Raw genomic sequence first — 23,861 nt, 5'->3', positions numbered from 1 at the left:
CTGCCTGGTGATGTCACCAGGTGGTCCAAAAATCTCACCCAGCCAAACAAGCTGAAATTTCAGGCAGTCTTTTCAAACAGCTCTTACAGTAATAGTGCATTATAATTTTCACAATATTATTCCAACCTCATAGTGTGGAAGTATACATGAAAGAAAATAATGTTTTTGACTGCACTGCCCTTTAAAGAATCATTGTGCATCATTAATTATAATGACAATTGAACAGGTAAAGAGGTACGCTTAGATACATAGAATTAGGCATTATAATTATATGGCTCTTGATTGCAGGAAAAAGCTGTTTCCCCTCCATCCTCATGTACTTCGTGCCCCCTCTAAAATAATAGGTGCATGACACCCCTGATTGCACCTGTCATACCCTCTCAGATCTCCACAAGTACATAGGCCCCAAGTTGAAGGTTTAGGTCCATTAGTAATTGGGCCCGAGACTACTAAAACTGAGTTTAGATGCGATAGTGACACGCCCCCTGGTATACGATGTCTGTCACGCTCCCCAAATTCAATAACCTCCGCGCCTTGCGAACAGTGTGGTGCAATGTGAATGCCCTTCCATAGATGTTAGTTGATGCCTTTGATACTATATTTCGCATGGTGAGCGCGGAACACACGAAACATTCCCTTCTGACTGCGCGTTTGGATTTATGATGATCAGTACCGAGGATGCTGAAGGTGGAGGAGACCAGCCCTGCTTTCGGCTGGAACCTTTGAACGCGCACCTATCAGGCAAAGCGGGTGAAACCCACCTTCTCCATGAGGACACGGACGCCACCTCTAAAGTGACCGCCAACGGTGTGCAAGACATTGAGGATAGAATTTTGCGGATCACTGGTTATTACGGCTATTATCCGGGCTACTCCAGTCACAGACGTAAGTCATGAAAATAGAAAACAGTCAAATAAGTCAACTAATAAAGTAGAAGTCAACTAAACGTAGGCGTAAAACTGAAGGCCTTTGTCAATTTCACACTATTGCTCCTCGTCATCCAGGTAGAGACAATGGCACGGGGGTAGTAGCCTATATTGTATGTGACCAGCATATTACAGAGGGGGGAGCTTTGCTTTCCCATATCAAATAAATGTTAACCATTTATACGGTGTTGCAGGAATAGGCTTAAACATGATATTCACTCACAAAATATAGTGATTGTTGGGGCATGTGGTTTTCAATTGTTTATTCGACTGGGTTTTTTCAACCAATTCTGTCAATCACTGATTATTGTGTAATGTCAGAAGAGGGCTTTTTAATTTAAAAAAATTATATTCTCTACCTGAGAGCTAGAGGAATTGGTGCTGTATAGCCTACAATTCAATTTGTTTGTGGAATGAGCCGTAATGGAACCACATTCTAAGGTGACATGTGCCTGAAACAGCTGCCGCTATGGAGAAGAAGTAATAGGTTCCTCTTCACATCCTTATTGACTTTTGGTCTGAGACACAAACAATGAACAGCAGTAGACATCCAGATGGACAGGCACAGACAGACAGGCACAAACAGACAGGCACAGACAGACAGGCACAGACAGACAGGCACAGACAGACAGGCACAGATAGACAAGCAGGCAGTCAGACAGACAGATGCAATACCATAATGTGACATGACATCTATGCAAACCATTGTTCCTGTTACCATGACTGAAAATCATTTGAACTGTTTGTTGCTGGTCATGTTAATAGTTTTGCAGCTATTAAAATAATCAATATTTTACAGTAGACAAATACCCTCCTCACATGCAACTCTCACATGCTTCTATTACTCTGATTCTGCAGGACTTTATATTTTACTGTCTTGTGAAATGACAGAAACACAATGATCAAAAATAAATCCCACCACTGTGCATTGTACATGCATTGCAGCATACATTGGATATAATAATCATTGGGCTGCTTGTCACAATGCAATGCGATCTGCCTGGGCTACCATTGATTGGATTTATTTTGATTTGCAATAAATGTATGATGGCTGTGGTGAAATCATGGGTTGAGATGAAATGAGATTCATTATACGGGTTGTTCCCGGGGAACTCTATTTAAGCAATAACTATCAAATCACAATCAAATCAAAATGTACTGTATAGAAGAAACATAGCAGAGCATTTGACTGGTTTATAGTGAAAATTATGTATTTAATATACAAAACTAAATCTAATGAGATCAAGGCCAGTATTCTGTAAGATGCTATACTGGTCAGACATCCTGTAGGCTATAATTGTGCCGTTCATTTTACTATACAGTATGTGGGGCAAATGTAAGGAAGACTATCACTGATTCAGTGTCCATGAGCCTGTTGTGATTCATACTCAGAAATACCCTAGCTGAACTGAAATATACTTACTGAATTGAATTTGACTTGTCACGGACAAGCTTCGTAGCATTTCCAAGCTTTTATATAAAAGCTCGTCTAAATGAATTACTTGCAAAGTTACTCAGACCTAAAGAACAATGGAAGTCAGTCACACACATTATCACTCTGGGTGAATAACAAGTCTTCACCATGCTTTAGTGCATCAACCAAATTCAATCAAATGTATTTATAAAGCCATTTTTACATCAGCATATGTCACAAAGTGATTATAGAAAAATGTTCTAGTGCATCATGAATCAGGTTTCCAGGCAAAAGGGGAAATCACTTTCAGCAGAGCAAGAGAATGTCTGAATTGCTATTATTTTCTTTCATAGTGTTAAAGGCTCAATGCAGTCCAAAAATGAGATTTTCCCATGTTTTATATATATTTCCACACTATGAAGTTGATGTCTGAGGATTGCCTGACACTTATTTGTGAGTTGGTTTTTGTTTAGATTTTGAAATTAGAATTAAATGTCTCTTGAAATGTTGCATATCATTTAAAAGAAGACTGCTGTTGGGTTGAAGCAAAAATAGCACAGATCTAGAACATTAGTTTGATCTTGCCAACGCCATTGGCTAATTCTATTTTTTGCCATTTTCTGTTGGCGTTTTGCTATTTTTGCCATCTGCAGTGAGTTAAAATATGCCTCCAAGGAGGATCATGGACTACATTTTCAGAGAGGGTCTTGAATAAAGTTCACACAGTGTTTGTGATAACTTGTTAGGTAATGATGTGACAAAAAATGTAAATGTTTTGCTCACATTAAGTGATAAAATAACTTTGAAATGGCAAAACTGACTCAAGTTGAAGTGTTGCTTTGAAATTGTACAAAATATATCTCCCCATCTCTTACCCCAGCACCAGTCCTCGGATCAATTCTGGGGACTCCTCATAGGCCCTGCTCAGCCAAGTTGCAGATCAGTGTCCCTTGAACAAACATTATTTTCATTTATTATAATTTGTGGTGTATAGTATCGTGCCTGTGAAGTGCTGAGATGTTCTGTTCAGTGGTCCAGAGGAACTGGCTGGGCTGGCACACCACTGGGCAGACTGGCAGAGGCGAGAGGAAGTGAAATGACAGGCCCTGGCAACGCCACTCAGCACCGAGCCAGGCTGGCAGCTCACATTAACATTGACATTAGAATTTGAACTCTCCTTGAAAACTAGTATGACAAGACACACTATGATACCTATGGCTATAAAAGTCTCCCCAGACACACAGACAATCACATTCATGTTTTAATTGAATCATTTAAGATTTCACTCAGACATGTAGGCCTATGTCTGCAATCACTTTCCCACTGAAGCCTCACTCTTTCGGCGTGCTATTTTTAACTAGTGTCTAATTGGATGTGGGCTTTCTCTTGAACCACCATAGAGAGCACTGTTAGCCCTTAGCTCTCTTGAGAATGGGTAAAAACCTGTACAGAGTAATGGGGGAAATATTTATTCAAAATAGGTTAAGGACTCCTGTGTGTTTGGCCAAAGTAGCAAACACACAAACACGAGAGGCAAATTAACATCACACAAGAATCTAGGTGCTTAGGGTAGGTAATTAAAGGTAACTCGGCATACACTGAATATTCTTGAAAGTGAGTTTGATCTCATTCTCAGTGTTGTTGAGACTTTAGCAACAGTATGGCACAGAATATGATGGTTAGAAATGCACAGCTATTTACCACCTTGAATGTGCACCTGCAACCATCTGTTAAGACTAGATCTCTACTCCACTAATGGGTTGACTGTTAGAGGTGGTGGTTACCATGTGTTGCCCTTATCACCGCTGGCCAGCCTGTTCCTTAGCTCACTCCAAACAGCAGCAGAGTACCTGTTCAGTACAGCCAGTCCCTCCAACAGAGAGAGATTTATATACACCTGAGTGTACAAAACATTATAAACACTGCTCTTTCCATGACATAGACTGACCAGGTGAATCCAGGTGAAAGCTATGATCCCTTAATGATGTCCCTTGTTAAATCCACTTCAATCCGTGTAGCTGAAGGGGAGGAAACAGGTTAAATAATCATTTTTAAGCCTTGAGACAATTGAGACATGGATTGTGTATGTGTGCCATTCAAAGGGTGAATGGGGAAGACAAAACATTGAAGTGCCTTTGAATGGGGTATGGTAGTAGGTGCCAGGCTCACCGGTTTGTGTTAAGAACTGCAACACTGCTGGGTTTTTAACTCTCAACAGTTTCCCATGTGTATCAAGAATGGTCCGCCACCCAAAGGACATCCAGCCAACTTGACACAACTGTGGGAAGCATTGGAATCCCTGTGGAACGCTTTCAACACCTTGTAGAGTCCATGCTCTCAACAAATTGAGGCTGTTCTGAGGGCAAAATATTTAAATACATGTCATTTTGTCCCATTTAATTGAAATACTGTAGCCTTACATGAATTCCTATGGAGGACTGCTTCTTCTGAGGAGTGAAACTATAGGCTGACCGGTGGTGTCAAAGCCACTCATTGGCCAATACATAGCGATCCAGGGTTTATATACATCATTGGTCTCCTAGTGCCCTCTTGTGGTCTATTAGGCTATCTAAACCTCAGTATGAAGTCTTCTTCTGTCCTCCAAAGGAATGATAACAGGTAAAAGGGGAGCCGTGACTGGAGGTCTACTAAGCCTAATTACTACCAGCGTGTATAAGACAACATAAGACAATCACCCCCATGCGGAAATCCATTATATAAAAAATCTAGTCAAATCACATTTTATTTGTAACATGCGCCGAATACAACATGCGCCGAATTCACCTTACAGTGAAATGCTTACTTACAAGCCCTTAACCAACAATGCAGTTTTAAGAAATATACATGTTAAGTAAAAAAATAGATAGGTAAAAAATAAGAAATAAAAGTAATAAATAATGAAAAAGCAGCAGTAAAATAACAGTAGCGAGGCTACATACCAGATACCAGTACAGAGTCAATGTGACCAGGTCTTTGACCACTGGTTATTCGAGGTCATGGAGGTAATATGTACATGTAGGTACAGTTAAAGTGACTATGCATAGATGATAAACAGAGAATAGGGGGGCAAATAGTCTCGGTAGCCATTTGTTTAGATGTTCTGGAGTCTTATGACTTGGGGGTAGAAGCTGTTTAGAAGCCTTTGGACCTAGACTTTGCTCTCCAATACCGCTTGCCATGCGGTAGCAGAGACAACAGAGACAACAGGGTTGGCTGGAGTCTTTTTGACAATTTTTAGGGCCTTCCTCTGACACCACCTGGTATAGAGGTCCTGGATGGCAGGAAGCTTGACCCCAGTGATGTACTGGGCCGTACCCACTACCCTCTGTAGTGCCTTGCGGTCGGAGGCCAAGCAGTTGCCGTACTAGGCAGTGATGCAACCAGTCAGAATGTTCTCGATGGTACATCTGTAGAACGTTTGGGGGATCTGAGGACCCATGCCAAATCTTTTCAGTGTCCTGAGGGGGTGTTTATTTCACCTTTATTTAACCAGGTAGGCAAGTTGAGAACAAGTTCTCATTTACAATTGCGACCTGGCCAAGATAAAGCAAAGCAGTTCGACACATACAATGACACAGAGTTACACATGGAGTAAAACAAACATACAGTCAATAATACAGTATAAACAAGTCTATATACGATGTGAGCAAATGAGGTGAGATAAGGGAGGTAAAGGCAAAAAAAGGGCCATGGTGGCAAAGTAAATACAATATAGCAAGTAAAACACTGGAATGGTAGATTTGCAGTGGAATAATGTGCAAAGTAGAAATAAAAATAATGGGGTGCAAAGGAGCAAAATAGATAAATAAATAAAAGTGTGCTTGGACCATGTTAGTTTGTTGGTGATATAGACACCAAGGAACTTGAAGCTCTCAACCTGCTCCACATCAGCCCCGTCGATGAGAATGGGGGCGTGCTCGGTCCTCCTTTTCCTGTAGTCCACACTAATCTCCTTTCTCTTGATCACGTTGAGGTAGAAGTTGTTGTCCTGGCACCACACAGCCAGGTCTCTGACCTCCTCCCTATAGGCTGTCTCATCGTTGTCGTTGATCAGGCCTACCACTGTTGTGTCATCAGCAAACTTAATGATGCCTGTCCATGCAGTCATGAGTGAACAGGGAGTACAGGAGGTGACTGAGCACACACCCCTGAGGTGCCCCTGTGTTGAGGTGCCCCTTACCACCTCAAAGCGAGAATACAAGTAATTTAGCTTGTCTGGTAGGCTCGTGTCACTGGGCAGCTCACAGCTGTGCTTCCCTTTGTAGTCTGTCATAGTTTGGCAAGCCCTGCCACATAAGACGAGCGTCGGAGCCGGTATAGTACGATTCAATCTTAGTCCTGTATTGACGCTTTGCCTGTTTGATGGTTTATCAGAGGGAATAGCGGGATTTCTTATAAGCTTCCGGGAAGGTGGCAGCTCTACCCTTTAGCTAAGTGTGGATGTTGCCTGTAATCGATGGCTTCTGGTTGGGGTCTGTACATACTGTCACTGTGGGGACTATGTCATTGATGCACTCATTAATGAAGCCTGTGACAGATGTGGTGTACTCCTCAGTGCCATCGGAAGAATCCCGGAACATATTCCAGTTTGTGCTGGCAAAACAATCCTGTAGTTTAGCATCTGCTTCATCTGACCACTTTTTATAGACTGAGTCACTGGTGCTTCCTGCTTTAATTTTTGCTTGTAAGCTGTAATCAGGAGGATAGAATTATGATCAGATTTGCCAAATGGAGAGTGATGGAGAGCTTTGTATGTGTCTCTGTGTGTGGAGTAAAGCTGGTCTAGAGTTCCCCCCCCCCCCCCCCCCCTCTGGTTGCACATTTAACATGCTGGTAGAAATGAGGTAAATGGTTCTATGTCAATGGTTCTCATGCAGAGTGACTTGCACAGCCTCAGTGACCCTAGAGTAACCACTGAATGCACATAACATGGGTATATATATGGCATATGTTGCTCTAGATGACCAGAGTTATATTTATACACAGTAGACGCTAACATCATACACAAAAATGTTGGTAATGTTCTCAACTGATGCTCCTACTCTGCCACTCTCCCTAATGCCCACTAGATGTCTCCCTCTTAAAACTAGAGTCATCTTTGATTATAACCATGGGCAATGGTTTTAATCATCAATCTTAACTTCACAACTTCACACCATTTTGTATAGCCCTGGAATAATTCAATATGCTTAAGAAAAATATAGATGCAAAATGTATCCTTTGTAATAATCATATGGGTTAGTCAGAATACTATTTCACTACCGCCTACTCTAATACATTATTTCAGTGGCTCTCTGTCCTCTCTCTCCTGTCTGTCCTTTTTGTCCTGTTCCTGCTCATCTCTGAGACGTACTGATTAATAGAGAGATGCATAAAGGCAAAGGGCTGTACGGTGGCAGAGGAACACGGACTAATCTGAATGACAAAGGGCCTGAATGAGGCGACTGCGTCAGTGTTTCAGGCCAGAGCACACCGGAGCACCACCGTTGCTATGGACGAGTGCATTGTTTATTTTAGAATCTGTGCCCTGGTCCAAGATGTTGTCTATGGTAAACTCTGGTCAGGGGTCTCTGGGGTTGTGATGAGAGGCTAGGGGGATATGGTTGGTCGGCAGTGAGGTGGAGTGTCGGCAGTGAAGTGTGGTCGGCGGTGAAGGTCGGCAGTGAAGAGTGTCATTGGGACATAGAGTGAGAGGGCTTGTCCCAGTCCTTATGGGCATCCCATCCCAGCACTAGGAATGAGGGATAGGGGGATAATAACCTTTTCAGCCTTTCATGATCTAGATGTACCTGAGTTTGGTCTCCATACAATATCCATGCTCTATGTCATTAACTGTGCCCCATGTCAATATCGGGGCCCTATGTCATTATCCATGCTCTGTCAATATCCGTGCTCTATGTCAATATCCGTGCCCTATTTCAATCCCCTAAGCTCTCAGTGATTAGCATCCTTGGGCCAAATGTGCTGACTAGCTGCCTTTCTTCTCCCTCCCTGTCTAGCTGCTGTCTCCACTGTGGTTAAGCAGGGCTATTTTTAAGTTTAGTGCCCCCTCCCCCCCTCCTAGCCCCTGCCTCAGGGAAGGGAACCATACAAGCACAAGGTGCAGCCAGAACCAGCTCTCCAGACAGTCTCCACTGCCTTGCCCTGCCCCACTCACTTTCAGAATTTGAGGAACAGTGAAGCACTGTGATCTGCCATGCTCTGTAGCTTTGCCAGGATTCTGACTGAGAATTGGAGAGGAGAGACAGGAGAGTGGGAAGGGGGGGGTCTGAGTGACATCGATATAGTGACAGAGAGAGGTTGGAGTACACATGATTGCAAAAAGGCAGTGACAGCTGGTTTCCTGTTAACTGTAATCAGGGCTACCCAATAGGACGGTGCTGCAGCCCAGGTTCACTGTACTGTTGTTCATATCTCTGGTGAAATACTGCTGTCACTCCCTTGCGGGGGCTGCTGATAGAATTTGTTGTATTTAGGTCCACTCATACAGGAGTAATAAAGGCCCAGTGTGCTTCTTTTGTGAGAGAGAAAAAAATATGTATGTATATGTATGTATGTATGCTGCATCTCCCTCAGCACCCCTATTTCCCACGGCTATGTTCCCTGGCCGGCTTGCCTGAGATTCATTTTTCTGGTGTGAGAGTAAGCAGGGTGGGGGATATACTAAGATTATATTACAGGGAGCTGAACCTCTGCTCTGTGTCTCACCGCATTGATGCTGTTGTATGCTATTGATGTATAGGCTGACAGGATGCAGAGGCCCATTAGAACCTTTGATTGTGAAAACCGCAGACAGAGGCAGGATGACCGGGAGCGAGGGCACTGTGAGATGAGAACTCTTGACCACACTCCCATGGGCCAGCTAGCACACAATGTTCTGAGAACCATACGTTTCTTAGAGTTTGGTGAGAGCGTGGTTGTCCTATGGTTATTTTACATACAACCTTCCCACAACTTTCTGAGAATGGTGCTTCATAGTTGCTTGGCTTTGGAGCATTTTCAACACATTTAAGGAACTTGACAAAAAAAACATTATTTTATTTGTATTATGCCTAACAGTTCAAACATGGTTACATTTGCTTTCAATTTTAGTAATGTTCTAGGAACATTACCTAACTGGTTTGACATTGGGAATGTTCTCAAATAGTTCAGAGAATGTTAAGAAACAGCTTTCTTCTGTGGGAATTTCAGTACTTCAAGAATAAAGTTTCCTACAGGTTTCCACATGGTTCTATTTAAAGTCACGTTAAATGTGATGTACATGTTCAGAAAACATGTACATTCCATTTTCGGGAAAACTCTCTCTATCCACTATCTTTTTAAGTGTGTTTCGGTGTGTTGGCAGCACCCACTAATTGGCCACACCTGATCTTAATGAGTGCTTGTTTCTTTTGAAATGGGGTCTGTTTGAATAGACAAGATGAACATCTATGCATGCATAATAAAAACCCAAAACTTACGTTCCCAAGGGACACAATGTGCTAGCTGGTTATGCCCTGAGCTCACCCCTCTGCTGGGGCCTCTTTGCTGACATCATGGGAAAATCAAAAGAAATCAGCCAAGACCTCAGAAAAACAATTCTAGGCCTCCACAAGTCTTGTTCATCCTTGGGAGCAATTTCCAATCGCCTGAAGGTAGCACGCTCATCTCTACAAACAATAGTACGCAAGTATAAACACTATGGGACCACGCAGCCATCATACTGCTCAGAAAGGAGACGTGTTCTGTCTCCTAGAGATTAATGTATTTTGGTGCGAAAAGTGCAAATCAATCCAAGAATTACCGCAAAGGACCTTGTGAAAATGATAGAGAAAACAGGTACAAAAGTATCTATATCCACAGTAAAACGAGTCCTATATAGACATAACCTGAAAGGCCGCTCAGCAAGGGATATGGCACAGCTCCAAAACCGCCATAAAAAGCCAGACTACGGTTGGCAACTGCACATGGGGACAAAGATCGTACCTTTTGGAGAAATGTCCACTGGTCTGATGAAACAAAAATATAACTGTTTGGCCATAATGACCAGAGTTATGTTTGGAGAAAAAAGGGAGAGGCTTGCAAGCCGAAGAACACCATCCCAACCGTGAAGCGCGGGGGTGGTAGCATCATGTTGTGGGGGTGCTTTGCTGCAGGAGGGGCTGGTGCACTTCACAAAATAGATGGCTTCATGAGGAAGGAAAATTATGTGGATATATTGACGCAGCATCTCAAGACATCAGTCAGGAAGGTAAATCTTGGACTCAAATGGGTCTTCCAAATGGACAATGACCCCAAGCATACTTCCAAAGTTGTGGCAAAATGGCTTAAGGACAACAAAGTCAAGGTATTGGAGTGGTCATCACAAAGCCCTGACCTCCATCCTTTTGAAAATATGTGGGCAGAACTGAAAAAGCGTGTGCGAGCAAGGAGGCCTACATACCTGACTCAGTTACACCAGCTCTGTCAGGAGGAATGGGCCAAAATTCACCCAACTTATTGTGGGAAGCTTGTGGAAGGCTACCCAAAACATTTGGCCCAAGTTAAACAATTTAAAGGCAATGGAACCAAATAGTAATTGAGTGTATGTAAACTTCTGACCCACTGGGAATGTGATGAAAGAAATAAAAGCTGAAAAAATCATTCTCTCTACTATTATTCTGACATTTCACATTCTTAAAATATAGTGATGATCCTAACTGACCTATAAGACAGGGAATTTTTTACTAGGATTAAATGTCAGGAATTGTGAAAAACGGAGTTTAAGTATTTGCCTAAACTTCCAATGTCAACTCTACATTTGATGTGTCTGGTCCATGCTCTCTCCAGCCCTCTTTCTGCTGGCATGACAGAGCACCATGGTGGGCTGGATGTGTGGGTGTTGGAGAGAGCATGTGCAGCCAGGCTTGATTCTCTTTCTCATCCAGACTCTGTGAGCTCCTACTGCATTAGGACTCCATGTTGTGAGGTGTAATGGGGAGTTAGGGGTGGTGTGGGACTTAGGTAAGTCCCTTCCCTGTCTCAGTTCAATTAATTTGTGTTGCAATGGCACAGACAACAGGACAGGGCCACTATAAATAATATAAGACTGAATGAGTAGTGAAGTAGGGGAGAAGTGCCAGCAGAGGAGAGAGAGAGAGAGAGAGAGAGAGAGCGAGGGGACAGCAGCTAACACAGCATAATTAGCTGGGGCTGCTTGGTTACCTTCCAAACAAAGCAGCTGATTTGCGGATCAAACGAAGAGGAGGGGAATGCAAGGGAGGAGGAGGGAGAACGAAAGGAAAGCGATGAAGGGAGTGATTGCGCGGTGCCACACACTTGAATCTCAGTCTCCCTTGGAGACAGTGCATGACCGTGCAACAGTAGTCTCCACTCCACAGCACTTCTACTGAGCTCCAGCACTGTCCAGAGAGAAAGAGAGACAGCATCTGAGTAAGAGACAGTGAGGGAGTTAGCTCAACTGATTGTGAACGAGGGAGAAATAAATAAAGAAGGAGATATAAACATCAATAGACATTTAGATAGAAGAGACTGATAGAGAGCTAAAGCAAGCCACCTGTGGAGGAGCCAGGAGCCTGGGAATGCAGAGGGATTGCAGGAGGAGCTGCTGAGTGTAGCAGCAGTCCAGGCAGGCAGACAGACAACACACACACATCCCAGGGAGAGACTGTTGGCTCTGCCTCTAGTGGAGGATGAAGAAGCACTCGGCCAGAGTGGCTCCTCTCAGCTCCTACAGCTCCCAGGTCCTCACCTGCCCCATCTCCGAAGGTAAAGACTCCAGACTGGGGGTAGGGGACGGGGGAGTAGGGATGGAGTCTGGCCCTAGGCGCCATGTCTGGGACGTGTGTGTACGTTTGTGTGTTTTGCGTATGTGTGCGTATCTGTGTGTCTAAGATGGGCAGCATTGGAAACTCTTCTATAAGAGCAGGGATATGAGTGGAGAGATTACCATATCTTTGTGCATTGTTAATGCCTATGGCTAAACAGCTATGGCAGGTTTGCTGTTTTCCCATATTAATGTCTGTTTATAGGCCTTGGTGTAATGTGGTCATTACATTGTTCATTAAAATCAACCCCAAAGGGCAGAATATGAGGTTGAGAAAGAAAGAGATAGTTAAGGTAGCTAAAACAAATGTGGATGTGTCCAGTCTTAGTATAATGTTATGCTCTGGGCTTTCTATGATTATGTAAAGAGCACATTATGTGCCCCCTACAGAATAGTGTATACTGGGCTCCTCATTAAGTCTATGAAATGTCACAAGGGCTTGAAAATATAGTTATCAAGTAGACTAAAATGTTCTTCATTATCTTGTGATTATTCAAGATGATACACAATCAGATTAATGCTTATATTACAAATCAACTGTTATGATTATTTAAATACTTTCACTTGAATGACTGTATTACATAACCATGAGAAACATTCGTGCCTTTGCTCTTCACCGTTCTTTGAGATGGGATACAGAATTTATCAACAGGGAATCTTAGATCACAGCATATGTTTAGTTGTGTTCAAGTTGTACTTTGTGCCTTACTGCTGATGTTTCCATGCGCAAACAGGCTGATGGTTTGGCTGTTCTCACATCTGTTCCGTCTCACTTACTTGTCTTGCATGTGATTAGTTTTGAGAGGGACATGGGTACCAAGTCCTTTAAATGGTACAGTTCTCTCCACAGCCATACACCGTCCCGTCTCTAAGGCTTTAAGGTCCATATCCATTGTCTTTCTATCTATTTTGCAGAGATGAACAAAATATACACTTAATATTAATCCTCAATTAAACCATGTATTTTATTCTCACCTGGTATGGACTAGATGCATTGCCTGACCTCTGTATACCCCTGCAGGCCATGTAGGAACATTAATGTGAACTACTAGTCATTTATTATATTCAGCACTGGTTTATCCATCACTGTCTCCACCACCCTTCCTCTGTCATGGATTGGAATGTGAGGTCCACGCAGGGGCACTGCGTCACGTTGTCAGCATATCCTGTATTTCTTCTCTTAATGGGAGTTTTGTATTTCACACCTTTTCTTATGAGTCAACTCAAATCATAGCTTGGGGCTTAATACAGTACAGGTAACTAGCTGTATATAGGTAGCTACTAGGTAAAGGCCTACTAAGCAGCAGTGCTTAGAGATATTCCTGTCCTTTGCAAGACCTCAGCCATATGGTGCTCTCAGATGTCCGAACTACAGTGTGTGAGATACCTTAGTTTTTGTTATGCTATTATATGCTGTGCCATACTGTATTGTAGTCTAACGTTTTATAGCACCATCAGCAGGAAATATTGCAGTTTGTTACAGGAGCTCAAATGTAGCGAATAATTCAGTATTAATGAGGTGGAATGTGGAATGATAGTTTTGTTTTAATATCCACATCCTGGCAATGGATCAGAGCGTGGTGCTTTTGCCTGGGGAAACAGGATGCTAACAAGCCTACAATTTGTCACTCTCTGCACCCAGCACCCACTACAGTACTGTACAGTGAATTATGTCCTCTCAGTATGGGCAAGGTCTTTGAATGGTCAATGGGAAGAGGACAAGACAATGCAGCTTAACGTACAATATCTACATCCTATGATGTTACTTCTGCTTTTAAACCATGCAATTCTTGATTGTCTCCCTTTCTCCACTTAAGGTCTGTCTGTCTGTCCCCATCTGGGACAAAGTGCGATAAAACACGTCATCAATCTTTAGTTTTAAGGCATACTAATTTATTTTTAAAAAGTTTTTTTTTTTTTTAAAGTTTTGCATTTCATGGATGTATTGGAGATGACATTTGCATCCAATACAAAACTCTGCACTGTACGCCTAGATCCCAAGCCAAATTGCCAGAGTTTCAAATGCCAGTGAATGCCAGTCACAGTAACCTCAGTGTGACAGAGATACAGTTTCCCTATCAAAATCCTTTTGAATAAATAAGTCAAACAACATAGACTGGAACTGATTATCATTCACTGTCTGTCTTCATAATGTGTGGAACTGATTCTCATGCACTGTCTGTCTTCATAATGTGTGGAACTGATTCTCATGCACTGTCTGTCTTCATAATGTGTGGAACTGATTCTCATGCACTGTCTGTCTTCATAATGTGTGGAACTGATTCTCATGCACTGTCTGTCTTCATAATGTGTGGAACTGATTCTCATGCACTGTCTGTCTTCATAATGTGTGGAACTGATTCTCATGCACTGTCTGTCTTCATAATGTGTGGAACTGATTCTCATGCACTGTCTGTCTTCATAATGTGTGGAACTGATAATCATGCACTGTCTGTCTTCATAATGTGTGGAACTGATTATCATGCACTGTCTGTCTTCATAATGTGTGGAACTGATTCTCATGCACTGTCTGTCTTCATAATGTGTGGAACTGATTCTCATGCACTGTCTGTCTTCATAATGTGTGGAACTGATAATCATGCACTGTCTGTGTTCATAATGTGTGGAACTGATAATCATGCACTGTCTGTGTTCATAATGTGTGGAACTGATTATCATGCACTGTCTGTCTTCATAATGTGTGGAACTGATTCTCATGCACTGTCTGTGTTCATAATGTGTGGAACTGATAATCATGCACTGTCTGTGTTCATAATGTGTGGAACTGATTATCATGCACTGTCTGTGTTCATAATGTGTGGAACTGATTCTCATGCACTGTCTGTGTTCATAATGTGTGGAACTGATAATCATGCACTGTCTGTGTTCATAATGTGTGGAACTGATTATCATGCACTGTCTGTCTTCATAATGTGTGGAACTGATTATCATGCACTGTCTGTGTTCATAATGTGTGGAACTGATTATCATTCACTGTCTGTCTTCATAATGTGTGGAACTGATTATCATGCACTGTCTGTCTTCATAATGTGTGGAACTGATTCTCATGCACTGTCTGTCTTCATAATGTGTGTTTGGCCAGCATTATCTTTTCCTTCCTATGGAAAGGCACTTTTCGGAGAGATGCAATGCTCACCTAATATTATGTAGGAACTGTAGGTGTATGAATGCTTTTCGATGCTGTTACTGTTAGGTTTGTCATCATGAAGTTTCTGCCAACACCTTAGCGTGGGTACTGAATAGCAGCATTATTATACGTTTGGGTCAGAGAGCATGAAGTGTCTTGGGTATCAAGGATATTATCATTCTGGATGTGCAGCTGAAGTCTTTTCTCTTACTTCTAAGGCGTTCAAGTTTTACAGAACCCAGCACACACACTCTTAAGCATCTATGACATTTTAAGCCAGCAATTAATGTTACCCTTGTTCTCTTTCAATCAAATGGATTTGAAAGAGTTCCATCTCATACATATTCCATTACACTCTGCTTTCTGTTTTAGAGAACCTAGGGGGAAGAGTCAAGGTATGAATCTTAGTGCCACTTTTATAGTTTTGATTAGATATTTTTTTGGGAGGGGGGGGCTGCTCTGAACCAACAGTTTGTTTTCTCTCTGGGAGCAGGGGGTCGATACCTAGTGGTGCACGTTAGGGGGTTTATTGGATAACTTTGAGGCACTGATTGTACTCATTCATATTGCTTTGAGCACTGATAATGCTCCTCCTCAGAGAGCGAGAGAGGCTGCTGCTTCCTGCTCTATTGTAATGTAATGTCTACAGCCATGGTGGAAATGGCTGGGCTGAGCCCATAGTGCTGAACCAGCAAGCTGAAAGCGAGCAGAAAACACCCAGCACATGTCATATTTTATTCCTGCCCTGGTGTAAATTGATCATGCTCTGGAGGGTTATATAACGGATCCTAGCTCTCTCCGGAAACACCCTCACATCATCTCAGTGACACACACACACACACTACAGCAAGTAAGCAATGACCCATAAGGCATACAGTCCCACAATCCATTAAGGCATTCAATATAATTCCTTACATTTCTGTTCTCAATTCCTGGTTGTCTGTTGTAGTGGGTGTGATGTGTGTGCTCACAGTTAGTTTTAGGGTTCTCCTTGCTCCCAGTCTCCCTGCGCATACTGCACCAGTCCAAAAACCACTCAGTCTGCACTGAAGCCACTGAACACATAAATGCACACTCAGAGCTTTGCTAATCTATTCTCTTTACAGTCGCAAGCAAAAACAAAAAGGCCAGTCTGCTAACCTTTTAACAATGTTTTCTTGCGGTTGTAAAGATGTCAGCAGTCTGCCGTAGTTGCCCTGCTATGTCCACAAGGGAAAGTCCTAGTGGAAGATCTTGCTCAGTGCTGTAAAGGTGTTTTTGAAAAGTCTCATTCCTCAATAGTCAGACCTCTTGTAATCCTGTAGTTTCTTTAGAGAGGTGGCTGGATGTCACGTGATTGGGCTGACACATACATATTGTGGATAGTTGTTTTGGGGCATCAGGTTTCTGTACGCATATGACTACATGACTATGTTAGGACTGTGTCCACATGACTTCATGGTGCTATTTCTGACATCGGCAACCAGCAACCACTATGCTAAGGTTATTCAATCTGGGGGATTTACTGCTCACTAAGGATGAATGATCAATTCTTGCTTATTTACAGTACCTCAGCGAGGCAGCCAGGATAGTCTCAACGAATGGAGCATGGAACCCATTGAGAACAATGGAACAATCCACTTTAAATGTATTTGTGAAAACTATCCCACATCACCTGTATTCTGAAGTGCTAAGTGTTTTCTTGTGAAAACTGAACATTCAAATTGATTGTCTGTTGATGGAAAGAGGGTCAGCCACAGCTGAATTAAACAATTGCATGTCATTAATCTCTCATGCCAATGGCTACTCAAGTGGTACACATGTACTAGTTGTGTACTGTCATCAACAACCACAAACTGTCCATGGTTCTAAAGCCATTCAACTGTTGTTGGTGCTGAAGCCAGTTCCACTGTCCGTTGTACTGAAGCCAGTTCCACTGTCCGTGGTGCTGAAGTGTTTACTCTTCAGACACACCTACGCCCATAGGTGTAACCCTATTCCCTACATAGTTCAACAGCATGTGCTTTCCCCCCACAGGAGAGGAGGGTTCTGAGTCTCGTGCAGACACCCCAGGCAGCGAGGCCAGTGGAGAGGGGACATCGTACCAGACGTGTGCTAACACAGTGCTGAAGGTGCTGGGGGGCCTCCTATTGGTCCTATGTGTGTCCTCCTCCTGGGTGGGCACCACTCAGCTGGTCCAGCTCACCTTCAAGTCCTTCTCCTGCCCCTTCTTTGTCTCCTGGTTCAGCACCAACTGGAACATCCTCCTCTTCCCTCTCTACTACGGAGGCCATGTGGTCACCACCCGGGACAAGCAAACGCCTATACAGAAATTCAGGTGATTTCTTATGACAGCGGGGAAGGGATAATACATGTATTTCTCTTTGAGAAGCCAAATGCTCCATAGACTATATGGAGTGTATTGAATCAGTGGTGACACCCGGAAGTGTTTACCGGAGCTACAGTAGTTATCAGATTTGTACGATGCTGTTTGTTCAGTATTCAGTGGCTTTAATCTCCTCCAGTGCTCAGTGAGACGCTGTTTATATGACACGTCCCTCCTCTAATTACCATTGGCACTCAGGCGTGTGAATGGGAATATTGACCGCAACCAGGAGAAATGGCCATTGTAGTAATGGTGATGTCTGCATATTTCAATGAAGCGTTGCCTCTCAGCCGGAAAAACAAACAAAAATTATCAAATTTACCCGAACAGTTTTGACTTCCATCCAAAGTTTTTGGATTCCCACTCTTACATTTCCTCATGGGAATAGACCTAGAACTAATCCCTTTGATAAGTGCTCTTACCAAAAACAACAATTTTGAGAAGTAAATAGCCTCTCCCATTCCTTTATCCCTCATTTCCTTTCTGTAATTCTATTCGTCAGAGAATGCAGCAGGCTTTTCGGGGAAGATGGGATGACACTCAAGCTGTTCCTGAAGAGGACAGCCCCCTTCTCCATCCTGTGGACCCTGACTAACTACCTGTACCTGCTGGCCCTGAGGAAGCTGACCGCCACTGACGTCTCAGCCCTCTACTGCTGCCACAAGGCCTTCGTCTTCCTGCTGTCATGGATCGTCCTGAAGGACCGCTTCATGGGTGTACGGGTCAGTACTCTACCACTACTATTACTTCCTTGGGCTTGGTCACACAGCTATCTAACAAATTATACAGGGGAGTGGGACAGTAGGCACAAGTATTAAGGTTGATTGGTTTACTTCCCTCATCCCTACCTGCAGATTGTGGCAGCCATAATGGCCATCACAGGCATTGTCATGATGGCATACGCAGATGGTTTCCATGGGGACTCCATCATAGGTGTGGCCTTGGCTGTGGGCTCTGCCTCCACATCGGCTCTCTACAAGGTTTGTTTAATAAGCATGTGTCTGTTTACTGAAATACTTAGTATTCTCAATTAGTTTGACAAAAAGTGCCATCAGTATAACATACTTGGACATTGTTTCCTCTGCTGCAGGTGCTGTTTAAGATGTTCCTGGGCAGTGCCAGCCTGGGTGAGGTGGCTCACTTCCTCTCCACCATGGGTGTCTTCAATCTCATCTTCATCTCCTTCATCCCCCTCATCCTCTACTTCACCAAAGTGGAGCACTGGGGCTCTCTGTCCTCACTGCCCTGGGGATACCTGTGTGGCCTGGCTGGGCTCTGGCTGGGTGAGTGGACACAACTATGGGACACACACACGCGTACAGGAAAGATATTTTGGTTAATATTCTCATTTCTCTTCCAGTGTTCAATATCCTGGTTAATGTTGGTGTGGTGCTTACCTACCCCATCCTCATCTCTATAGGGACACTGCTCAGTGTGCCCGGCAATGCAGGTATGTGTCTGTGTGTGTGTGTGTGTGTGTGTGTGTGTACGTGCATCCGTGTGTGGGTGAAGTAAAGTTTAAACTGACATTGACTTTTGTTAATAAAGACTGGCTCTTTTCTTCATCTTTATAATGTGCAAATGTTCCATGTCTGTATCATCTCTGAAATCTGTGTTTAGGCCTATTTATTCTAGTGCATGCAGAGGTATTGTATCCAGAGGTCAGCACTTTAGGCCCCCACAGCAAACAGATTACACAGCAAGTCTGACTCTCTCACCTCGGAAACCCAATCATCAATGTGCCTTCACACAGACGCAGCAACTATCCCTCACTAAGGTGGATTAGGTTTCTAAGGCAACAGTAAATGCCTGCAGACTAGTTATTTTCCTCAACCACAGAGGCCTGTATGAAGGTCAGTGGGTTACGACAGCTATGCGGGGCAGGGGTCTACACTCTTAGAAAAAAGGTTTCTGTAGCTGTCCCCATAGGAGAACCCTTTTTGGTTTCAGGTAGAACTCTTTTGGGTTCCATTTAGAACCCTCTGTGGAAAGGGTTCTACATGGAACCCAAAAGAGTTCTATCTACAACTGATCCTACAGGGACAGCTGAAGAACCCTGTTTGGTTCTAGATAGCACATTTTTTTCTAAGACGTTAGGCCAATAGAGCAGAGAGGAAACGTTTGCAATCTTGTGCTGATTGTAAGCCACATTGTTAGCTACTTTTATCGCCCCCTGCAGTTCAGTTTGTCCCCACACCTGTGTCCTGTGGTTTCTGTTACTTTATGTAATTAATCAGAACATCTTCCTCTCGCTCTCTCTTCTTATACCTCACTTCTACTTAATTAATCAAAACATCTCTCTCTCTGTACCCCCTACCTCCTTCCCTTCCTTTCCTCCCTCTCTCCCCCCTTCTCCCCTCTCCCCTCTCCCCCCCCCCTCTCCCACCCATCCGTAGCGGTAGATGTGTTGAAACATGAGGTTATCTTCAGTGTGGTGCGTCTGGCTGCCACCTGCATCATCTGCCTGGGCTTCCTGCTGCTGCTGCTTCCTGAGGAGTGGGACTCCGTCACTCTGCGCTTCCTCGCCGCCTTCGCAGACAAGAAGTCTGAGGAGCATGGCGAGGAGCTGACCGAGTCCAGCATCCACACGCGCAGCCGCAGCCGAGCCAATGGCACAGTCTCAATCCCTATGGCATGATCCCATGATCCTCCACTGCCCCGTCCCATCACCAACCCCCATTCTCACACGTTTCTACATGTCCCATCTGGGAAGCGTGGCGAGATGACTCTGGTGCTGACTTACAGACCAGGAAGTCCAAAATCAGGAGAACAGGATGTGTAACTAGGACTGAGAGAAACTATCACAGTTCTGTCACTTTCCCCAGGAACTACTGGGGAGTGAAAATAGAACATTTACTGCTGAGTTTGGTGAGCAGAAAGTTGGAAAGTGTTATTTACTTTCTTGAATTCCTTGCCACGCCCAGTCTTGCCCGTCACATGCCCCTAGACCAGTGTTTCTCAACTTTGGTCCTCCAATACCCCCACAGTACATATTTTTGTTTTGGCCCCGGACAAGCACATCTAATCATCTAGCACTTGCCAAATTGAATCAGTTGTTTTTATCCTACAACAAAAATATGTGCTGTTGGGGGCACTGAAGGACCGGAGTTGGGAAACACTAGCCTAGACCACGTAAGCTCAACCTTGAACCTGCTACACGGACTGTATTCTGTGAATATAAATATTGAATGGGCCAGTTTGGCTCAATCTTATATGTATTTATTGAATTTACTCAGAGGTGTATCAGTATAGTATTTACATTTTACTTCTTATATAGTATTATGTACAGGAATGGGTTGGGAAATACAGTTCATTTAGAAAGTATTTTTTTCCCACATTTCGTGTTACACCCTGAATATAATTACATTTAGATGTTTTTCTCACTGGCCTACACACAATACTCCATAATGTCAAAGTGGGATTATGTTTTTTAATTTTTTTAAATTTACAAATTCATTGAAAATGAAAAGAGTCAATAAGTATTCAACCCCTTTGTTATGGCAAGCCTAAATAAGTTCAGGAGTAAAAATGTGCTTAAACAAATCACAAAATAAGTTGCATGGTCTCACTCTTTGTGCAATAATAGTGTTTAACATGATTCTTTTAAAGACTACCTAATCTCTGTACCTCACACATACAATTATCTGTAAGTTCCCTCTGTCGAGCACTGAATTTCAAACACAGATTCAACCACAAAGACCAGGGAGGCTTTCCAATTGCTCGAAAAGAAGGTAAATGGGTGAATATCCCTTTGATAATGATGAAGTTATTAATTAGGCTTTGGATGGTGTATCAATACACCCAGCCACTCTAAAGATACAGATGTCCTTCCTAACTCAGTTGTCAGAGAGGAAGGAAACAGCTTAGGGATTTCATCATGAGGCCAGTAGTGACTTTAAAACCATTGCAAAGTTTAATGGCCATGATAGGAGAAACCTGAGGAAGGATCAACATCGTTTTAGTTACTCCACAATACTAATCTAATTTACAGAGTTAAAATAATACAAATATTCCAAAACATTCATCCTGTTTGCAACAGGGCACTAAAGTAATACTGCAAAAGCATGTGTGGGGCAAATCCAACACACAACTGAGTACCACGCTCCATATTTTCAAGTGGTGGCTGCATCATGTTATGGGTATGCTTGCAATCGTTAAGGACTGGGGAGTTTTCCAGGATAAAAAATAAATGGAATTGAGCTAAGCACAGGAGAATCCTAGAGGAAAACCTGGATCAGTCTGCTTTTCACCAGACACTGGGAGATGAATTCACCTTTCAGCAGGACAATGACCTAAACACAAGGCCAAATTTACACTGCACTTGATTACCAAAAAGACCGTTCCTGAGTGGTCGAGTTACAGTTTTCACTCAAATCTACTTGGAAATCTATGACAAGACATGAAAATGGTTGTCAAGCAATGATCAATAACCAATTTGACAGAACTTGAAGAATTTTGAAAAGAATAATGGGTGTGGAATGCTCTTAGAGACTTACCCAGAAAGACTCACAGCTGTAATCGCTTCCAAATGTGCTTATACAAAGTATTGCCTCAAGGCTGTAAATACTTCTGTAAAGAAAATATTTCTGTATTTCATTTTCAATACATTTTCAAACATAAAAAAAAAAGGTTTTCACTTTGTCATTATGGGGTATTGTGTGTAGATGGGTGAGAGAAAACATATATTTAATCCATTTTGAATTCAGGCTGAAACACAACAAAATGTGGAACAAGTCAAGGGGTATGAATACTTTCTGAGGGCACTGTATCCCCTTAATGTAAAGGCTCTTTTTCTTTTTTAATAAAATATTATAAAAAGACCAATAGCTTCTTGTTATTGGTGCCTATCAGATCAGATTGTCTTATAAACTCATAAACACATGGTATGTTCAAAACATGAAAATGATTGAGATGGCTATAAATTGATATTTCAGATATCAATTGCCAGAGAAGTCGATCAGGTTCACATTGGACAGGGACTCCTGGCAGAGCTTCTGAAGTCTCTCTCTCAATACAGGCAGGGCCTTCAGATCCTCCTATCACATCTCTTCTGCACGCGGCACACAGACAGCAGGTTCATGTTTATATGTTTAACTAACTGCTCAGTAGATCTGCTCACAAAGGCCTGAGAATATATTGCCTTCTTCAGATCAACTATACCAGTACTTTTTATTATGAGCTTTAGAAGGCTGTGAACCACACTTAATGCCATATGTCACAACCAGTAAGGTCACTACCTTGTCTTCTGCCCTGATTCTCCTTAGTTTCAAACATATCCAGCGATATGGAGAGTGGGATTCATCCATTCTTAGTAATAATGTATTTAATGAATTGTGAGGAGATGACAAGTCTCTCCTGCATGCTCTGTGTGACAGGCTCTCCTGTATGCTCTCCATCTTTCCTCTCTCTGCTCCCCCTGCTCACTTTCATAGATATCTCTGGTAATTACGGGATAAAGGCTTTTATAGCCCAGCAGCAACCTAGCACTGATTCACGTGAAGGTAGCATCTCGCAGGTCCTCCACAACCAGACAGTGACAGAGGAGCAGTAAGAACAGCAGCCTTTCAGTGTGATAGAAATACAATGAAACCAATATGAAAGACGGAACAACTTAATCTTAAATTCATTTCAGGGCGCTTGAATTGCTTTATTCCTGGAGACGAAGTGGAGTGTGTTTGATGGAGCTGTTCTCCTCTGAGGCTGATACACAGAGCTCAGTCCCCAGTCAGTGCTGTGATGGCTGGTGTACTGTCAGTGAGACATGCCCTCTAATGAAGCATTTGCTGAAGTGACAGATTCACAGACACAGACTGTTGTGGCTGCTGCCTCATTAAAGCAAACGAGCGAGAAAAGAGGAGTAAGAGGGCTTTAAACCCCTCATCACTGATATATTTACATATCCACACACTGAGACGGGAGAGAAGGAAACATCTCCATGTTACGCAGGTAGTCTGAACTTCCTCATTTTTGGAAAAGTCATGCTCCAACTTTTACCCTTATTTCCTGCTGTGAATGACTTCCTTGTTGAAAACGGAATCCTGGGAAAGTAGAGTGTATGTTGATGAGGCAGCTCTGTCTCTGATTCTCTACCCATGCCTGGGCAGTTTGGAACGGGGAGGGGAGGAGGTATGGGGCTCGAAAAAAAAAACAGGGTCTTTCAAGCATTAACTTGGAGTTACAAAGTAACCTGTAGGGAGAGTTTC

General features: G+C 43.0%; 1 protein-coding gene across 2 annotated transcripts; it reads left to right on the top strand.

Moving 5' to 3' along the window:
* Nucleotides 1-516: 516 nt before the first annotated feature.
* LOC115146643 (solute carrier family 35 member F4-like) lies at nucleotides 517-22,470 on the top strand. Of its 2 annotated transcripts, none has more exons than XM_029688704.2 (7): nucleotides 517-885; nucleotides 17,310-17,610; nucleotides 18,161-18,380; nucleotides 18,513-18,638; nucleotides 18,749-18,941; nucleotides 19,019-19,108; nucleotides 20,055-22,470. In XM_029688704.2, the coding sequence occupies exons 1-7, from the start codon at nucleotides 660-662 to the stop codon at nucleotides 20,294-20,296; spliced, it is 1,398 nt and encodes a 465-aa protein (XP_029544564.1). In that variant the 5' UTR covers nucleotides 517-659; the 3' UTR covers nucleotides 20,297-22,470. The 2 variants fall into 2 exon arrangements, with proteins under 2 accessions (XP_029544564.1, XP_029544566.1); XM_029688706.2 differs by lacking the exon at nucleotides 517-885 and adding an exon at nucleotides 11,654-12,087.
* The last annotated feature ends 1,391 nt before the right edge of the window (nucleotides 22,471-23,861 follow it).

Source organism: Oncorhynchus nerka, linkage group LG18, assembly GCF_034236695.1.
Source record: "Oncorhynchus nerka isolate Pitt River linkage group LG18, Oner_Uvic_2.0, whole genome shotgun sequence".
NCBI lineage: Eukaryota > Metazoa > Chordata > Actinopteri > Salmoniformes > Salmonidae > Oncorhynchus > Oncorhynchus nerka.
The sequence above is the reverse complement of the archived record's forward strand: the minus strand, read 5'-3'. Positions and strand labels throughout refer to the sequence as shown.

What these genes read in the sequence shown, in the direction of transcription:
- LOC115146643 (XM_029688704.2), top strand. Translation starts at nt 660, where the DNA reads ATGATGATCAGTACCGAGGATGCTGAAGGTGGAGGAGACCAGCCCTGC. An exon ending in GGGCTACTCCAGTCACAGAC is followed by an intron (nt 886 to 17,309) that starts GTAAGTCATGAA and finishes TTCCCCCCACAG; the next exon opens with GAGAGGAGGGTTCTGAGTCT. An exon ending in ACCGCTTCATGGGTGTACGG is followed by an intron (nt 18,381 to 18,512) that starts GTCAGTACTCTA and finishes CCCTACCTGCAG; the next exon opens with ATTGTGGCAGCCATAATGGC.